The 7288-nt window shown below is 35.3% G+C and overlaps 1 protein-coding gene across 1 annotated transcript; it reads right to left on the bottom strand.

Moving 5' to 3' along the window:
* Window positions 1-1764: 1764 nt before the first annotated feature.
* Window positions 1765-6784, bottom strand: LOC149782652 (uncharacterized). Its single transcript, XM_089934147.1, has 4 exons — window positions 6700-6784; window positions 5923-6035; window positions 4040-5661; window positions 1765-3128 (listed from the first exon to the last, which is right to left on the bottom strand). Exons 1-4 carry the CDS (start codon window positions 6760-6762, stop codon window positions 2866-2868), a joined length of 2061 nt encoding a protein of 686 aa, XP_089790273.1. The 5' UTR covers window positions 6763-6784; the 3' UTR covers window positions 1765-2865.
* Window positions 6785-7288: the final 504 nt, after the last annotated feature.

Raw genomic sequence — 7288 nt, 5'->3', positions numbered from 1 at the left:
GTATGTATGTATGCATGTATGTATGTATGCATGTATGTATATATGTATGTATGTATATATGTATGTATGTATGTATGTATGTATGTATGTATGTATGTATGTATGTATGTATGTATGTATGTCTCTGTGTGTGTGTATGCATGCATGCATGCATGTATGTCTCTGTGTGTGTATGCATGCATGCATGCATATATGTATGTCTGTGTGTGTGTGTATACATGCATGCATGCATGTATGTATGTACGCACGCACGCACGCACGTAAGTACATGTATGTATGTATGTATCTATGTATGTATGTATTGATGTGTGTGTATGTATGTAGCTTCACTTGAGTCATTGTTTTCTCCCGGTTTTTTCTAGAGATCTTCCTCTTTTAAATATACTGGCCAGCGTGTATAGAATATCAGTTTGCTGAAAGTTGCAATAAACTGACAAGAGAACAATTACCATACAATCAGAGTTTTTTTCCTTCCTGTATTCGCTTTATACTACGATATGTTGAAGACGAACACTGAAAATCTGTTTTTCGTCATGTTGAAGAAAGACGTAATGATCTTTGTTTCTTAACATCGTTAATTGGAACCTGCATATAGAGCACAATGCACCTTAAGGTAAGCTAATATAACGGTCCTTAATTGATGGTATCTTCAGCGGAGAGGAGAGAAAATACCACAATATCCAGGTTAAAATAAATTTAAAATAAAAAAAACATACTTCTTTTCTAGGAGGGGATGCTTTTTTCTTAATGATGTGACTATATAAGAATTTTCCGCACATTTATTCACGAATCAATACTTCGTACCTTGAAACTATTTGAGTGCCTTGTGTCTTATTTATAGTGTTTGATATAGTCTTGAAGTGATCTAGATTATTGAAAAACGAAATAACAACTGATTAAGTTGCTTAATTTGGCCCCTAATGACAACCTGTTAGATGGCAGTCATAAGTTCGTTGATAACTATACATATACAGGGAACCAAACAACACCTTGCATATTGTATGATATGTGAGTGACACAACTTACATTTTTTATCTTTTCTTGGCAAGATTATTTTGTATGGGTGTAGCACTTTTTTTTTTGCACAGACTCAGTTACTCCGATTTCCACTATAGATGTGGTTTTCTTTTTATCTTGGGGGGTTTTGTTGGGGAGGGGTCTTCTTCATTTTGAACAACAACAGCAACAATAACAACAACAACAATAATAATAATAATAATAATAATAATAATAATAATAATAATAATCTGCTTTATTTATCCAGTGCAACACAATAATCTAACAGCTAGATTATATTATGGCCCTGCACATAAAAACAAAAGTATACGTGTAATTATTAAAGATTGTACAAGGTTAACATCAATTACATAAACCAATACTAATATAACAAAAGTCAAAACAAATCTGCATGTACAAATGTGTGTGTGTGTGTGTGTGTGTGTGTGTGTGTGTATATATATATATATATATATATATATATATATATATATATATATACACACACACACACACACACACACATATATATATATATATATATATATATATATATATATATATATATATATATATATATATATATATATATATATATATATATATAACTTAGAAGGAACAAATCATCAGAAACACCTAAAATATATTAGTTTTGACTAATGAAAATGTGTGTAGAAAAGATAAATTTATTTCATATTGCACTCTGAATCATGAAATATTGCACGCAATTACAATAAACGAAATTGATTTTTTTTCATATACAAAAATTATATAAAAAGTATTATAAAGACCATTCACACAAACGCTGTTATACCACGGATTTTCGAAGGTCCTATTTTTTCATGCACATATAACCTAATAACTTGGGTATACATATGAAATTTAAGTCGATTTTTTACCAAAATTAAATGATAGATTTGGATCAAGTTTCTTAATCAAAATCGAGTCAACAAAAAGTCCTACATGCTGAAAATCTTCATTCTAAATTTTTAAAGTTGCTCGTAATTTCACACTTTTTCCACGACTTGGTCTACAGCGTGAACTGTACGATATCTGACATTTCACACTTTCTCCACGTCTTGGTTTACAGCGTGAACTGTACGATATCTGACATTTCACACTTTCTCCACGACTTGGTTTACAGCGTGAACTGTACTATTTCTGACATTTCACACTTTCTCCACGACTTGGTTACAGCGTGAACCGTACGATAGCTGGCATTTCACACTTTCTTCACGACTTGGTTTACAGCGTGAACTGTACGATATCTGACATTACACATCTTCACGAGATGATTTCCAGCTTTGCCTGTGCAATATTCGGCACTGAACACTTTTCCACGACATGGTTTATATAACGTGGCCTGTACAATATTTATTTCATAGTGAATCTCAGACAGCATTTCACTGAGATTAAAACAACTAAAATAATGCATTAAAGCAATTCTCCATCGGTAAAAGTACTGATAAAATATATTGCATTAGGAATTCTTGCAGCAAACATCAAGTTACTTGAAAAGGTAACCAAAACAACCAGTTAAGACTGCAGTATTTCACTCAGGTACAAGATATTAATTAAAAAAATATTATCGTATGAAAACATATTGTACTAAACGCACTTTAAAACAGAAAGAGAAAATATAGGTATCAGGTCAATTCCTGTTGACATGAAAAAAGGCGTGGAATAAAAAAAAAATCACTTCCATGTTTCTGAATCATTCTCCAAGAAACCATGATTGGACGTGTCACTAATAAATATAATGAAAATATTATATCTGAACTCAAGATTTATCACTCAAACACTCAAACACTCATATGTCCTGGTGTTCATTCTTTCCTTCTCCAAGAAGGCATGATGTCATCTTGATTTTCACACAAGTCGTGCATTAGGCGATCCCATCGATGAACGACTGTAATCACACACTCCTGGCACGCACTTCAGGTTCGATGGGTCATAGCGTGTACCACGATTACATTGCTGCACGTGCAATTTCCCGTACCAACACCTTGCATACAAATGGCATGAATTCGTGCATTGATACTGCAGAGTGGAGCACAATGCGGTGTCTTTCCCTTCTTCGCTTAGAACTGCACAAGGTTTGTTAACAACACATCCGTACCCTAGATCGCAACCTGTTGAATAAAAATAGACACGTTCTTATTCTTCCTAACTTTGATTGTCTAAGTTTCGTCTTATTTATCTCTCTGTTTCTCATTTTCACAATATTTATTGACACGTCATTATCAAATTTGTTTGTTTTATCCTCAACCTTAGCACGCGTAAAAATACGTGGCAGTAAATATGACAGAGAGACATGCATGATACAGTAAATGTGGCATAGTTAATGACTTTATAATTTCAGTAGATGATACCCTAACAATATAACTTTGGTTGCAAAATAAAAAATGTAACATAAACGGACCACAAGACGAATTTAATAAACACATGTATTTTAGTGTTACCGAGTTAAGAGAAAAGTTAAAGGATTAAAGTTAAGCACGTTTAAAGATGTTAATATCCTTAAGAAAAGCGATACAATTCACTCTTGCGTCTCTTCTAAAGTAATAAAAGTTCAGGACATATCAAGAACAGTGGTAATATTTGTTCTTCATGTCCCTTTCCGATTCCTCAGGTGTGTAACGAGAAGACGTTAGAGATTAGAAGGGATTCGATTATATTTATATGCAATATCAAGATAACAATAGTATGGTATGTGGATGTCCGTTATACATTCCATGTTCATAGATCCATCTGCATATCGAGGTTTGTCCAAATAACTTATATTATGACAAATTTGTCTTCGGATAATGCATTCACTTTGATAAATATTTATAAATTTCAAAGCTTGGAAATTTTATGGTTCGGTGCTAAATTTAGCCCTGAATATATACATATATATATATATATATATATATATATATATATATATATATATATATATATATATATATATATATATATATATATATATATATATATATATATACTTTATTTAAAACATGAGAAAAGTTCATGACCATGGCAGCAAGAAACATTTACTTACCAGGTACACCATTGTCCTTTTTGTGGATTGAACCGGTTTCTACACTGAGGGCTTGTCTCGCTACGGTTCTGGGTACTTTTCCAGGTTTATGAATTACATGTCCTGTTGGAACAGACTGTTGCACTGGTGGTTGTTTGGCTGGCCAGAACCAGTCTGTCTGGAAATCGCAGTTAAAGGCAATTACAATGTGTTCGGTGTTAAACTGAGGACAGGTCTTATCAGATATGAAATCCCAGACGTCCATAACAGCATTTCCGAAGTCAGTACCGTAATGTCTTGGGAAGGCGGACGTAAGCCGGACAGCTCCACTGCAGGGACGGTATATATTCGAATTTGGCGCTTTGCAAACAGGTCTACACACTCTGCCACAGGAGTCGGTAGCTTGAAGAAGGGCTAACGTGCTTTCCATGGCTGGGTTCTTCACTGCAATGTAAGCCGTGGATTCTGTAATAGCTATACGACGATCAACGATGGCGTACTCTTTATATATTCCGTCATAATTAAGACCAATAGATTTGATGTAGACGGACGAGATCCTCTTGTCTCCCTCTGCACATTTATCATATTTAGCTGGTTGCCCGTTCTTTAAGTACTGATACACTTGGGTGTAGGCTCCGGGGGCATAAATATCGTTTGTCCTGCTGGATTTACCGTTGTAGATGGGGTAGGACCCATAGCTTGTATATTCCGGAGGTCTTCGGTAGATGACCTTCACTGCAATGTATACCCACTGACGAATGTCACTCTTTCCATTCAGACAATAGTGGTTTTGATAAGGCGTGTCGTGTTCGGAATAAAGAGCAGATATGGTTGGGGTTGAACAAACGGAAGGCGATAATGTAGATGGTCTGGTGGGCGATGTAGGAGCAACTGTGGTGTGCCTCGTTTGGTCATTTTCCCACTGGATTACTTCAGCAAGCGTTCTGGATACGCAGTGAGCATTATTGCTTAAAACAACACATTTGAGATATTTAGACCCACAGTCTGGGTTCTGTACGCTGCAGGTCGGTGGAGGATCATACTCGTAGATTTCAGCAGTGAATGTATTACTCAATCCATCTACCACTGTCAACTCAGCGAATCCGAGTGCCGCATCCGGTGCGTGCAGTTCTGCAGCCCCCATAGTGGTTGGATTCTCGGGGTAGTCCGTCTCAATATTCACTCCATTTCTCTGAGAATTCATTCGGAATGCCTCCCATACAAAGTCAATAAAAGTGTGGTGACTCCAGAAAGCCGGGTCTAATGCAGACGTCTGTAACATGGCCATCTGACCGTCAATCCATCTGTGGATTCCATTGTGATGAAACTCTAAATCACTCTCTATACTTGAGTCGGCCCCACAGATTTCTCTCATTCTGGTCATCCTGGTTACGTTAACAATCGCTTCATCGGTCATAGGAGGCCCATCGGTCCCGATATTCCTCACAAGCGGACCAGCAGAGGTTGGCCATCCACTTCCCAGAATTCCGCCGGACGCTTCACCGGATCCTGTACCTAGAAGACGGTCAGTAAATAAAACGGTACTGGTTGGTTGATCCATCCTTGCCTCTAGACGCGAATCCCAATAGGGGATTGTCACTTCTGCAAACTCGGGGCTTTGATCCCTCAGCATATTTTCATACCTAATTAAAAGAAAGATAAATATGTATCACAGTACGGATTTCAAGGTTTCGTTGTGTCTTATTCACACAGGTAAAGCAGAAAACGGCAGAAAACAAAATTTAAAGAAAACAAGTTGAATTAACATGCATCCTATAGAAAGATGATCAAGTGGAATGAATTAGAGTCAACACATTTAAATGAATATACTTATGAAGATAGATGAATTAAAACCAATTGATATTCAGTCATGAACAATAAAATTAAATATTTAAAATCATTACATTAATAGATATACTCTGTGCCAGCCGAAAAAGTTGCATCCTCCATGAGCTGAGATGGATGTAATTCCGGTATGAAATTCTGCCAGTGCCTCGTAAACGTTTGGTGCTGTGGTCTGAAAAAAAGCAAAAACAATGTCAACGAATGGTAAATGGTATGATCCGGTTTAGGATTTTATGAAACTGCCATTCGGATAGATTATAAAGTCTATGGAAATTACACTCTTGAGGTATCTCGAAAAATGAGGGTAATCTAAAACTTCACACATTACATTCTTCTTCTGCTTATATTTCTTCTCTTTATTCTTCGTCATATTGCTGAAGGTATTATTATTATTATTATTATTATTAGTGCAGCAGAAGAGTTGGTAATATCAATAACTGTAGCAGCCGTGGAGCTAGTTGTAGTTGTAGATGTACTAGTACTACCAGCTTGAATCATTATCATATCATCGTTGTTGTTGTTATTCTTTTTCTTCTTCTTGTTCTTCTTCTTGTTCTTCTTATTGTTATTATTATTATTATTATTATTATTATTAGCTTTATTATTAGCTATACTGCATCATTAGAGTTACGAATATCAATACTTGTAGCTGCCGCGTAGGTAGTTGTAGTTGTAGATGTACTAGTACTATCAGCTTGAATCATTATCATATCCATTATTATTATTATTATTAGTATTAGCATTAGTATTATTACTATTATTATTATTACTATTATTATTACTACTACTACTACTATTATTATTATTATTATTATTATTATTATTACTGTTGTTACCGTGTTCGCTTTAGCTGCTCTGACGGCCCGGAAGTAAAGATCAAGTTCTTTTTCAGACATCATTCGGATCTCCTTTCGCCTTCTCTTTGGTAGATGTACTAGTACTATCAGCTTGAATCATTATCATATCCATTATTATTATTATTATTAGTATTAGCATTAGTATTATTACTATTATTATTATTACTATTATTATTATTACTACTACTATTATTATTATTATTATTATTATTATTATTATTATTATTATTATTATTACTGTTGTTACCGTGTTCGCTTTAGCTGCTCTGACGGCCCGGAAGTAAAGATCAAGTTCTTTTTCAGACATCATTCGGATCTCCTTTCGCCTTCTCTTTGGTCCACTGGGAGCGACTTGGCGCTTGACGAGGCCAGTACGACGGACAGAAAGATTCACTTGATTAGAAAGATAATTTACTAGTTGTCTTGTCCCAGTAGAAGCGTTTCTACCACCATGAACAATGCTATCATACTGCCATTTATATACGTTTGTACACCATGACTGAATGGCACTGGCCGGTGTGTTCGACATGGACGTTTTTTTCTGTGCTACGTGAAAGTTCCATGTTAG

The sequence above is a fragment of the Sinohyriopsis cumingii genome, chromosome 15, assembly GCF_028554795.1.
Source record: "Sinohyriopsis cumingii isolate HCF-2022 chromosome 15, ASM2855479v2, whole genome shotgun sequence".
Classification (NCBI taxonomy): domain Eukaryota; kingdom Metazoa; phylum Mollusca; class Bivalvia; order Unionida; family Unionidae; genus Sinohyriopsis; species Sinohyriopsis cumingii.
The sequence above is the reverse complement of the archived record's forward strand: the minus strand, read 5'-3'. Positions and strand labels throughout refer to the sequence as shown.

Excerpts from the sequence above, each read along its gene's own strand:
- LOC149782652 (XM_089934147.1), bottom strand. The coding sequence starts at position 6,762 with ATGATGTCTGAAAAAGAACTTGATCTTTACTTCCGGGCCGTCAGAGCA. Across the intron at positions 6,036-6,699 it reads GAGCAGCTAAAGCGAACACG|ACCACAGCACCAAACGTTTA; the intron begins GTAACAACAGTA and ends GCTTTTTTTCAG. Across the intron at positions 3,129-4,039 it reads AAAGGACAATGGTGTACCTG|GTTGCGATCTAGGGTACGGA; the intron begins GTAAGTAAATGT and ends TTTATTCAACAG.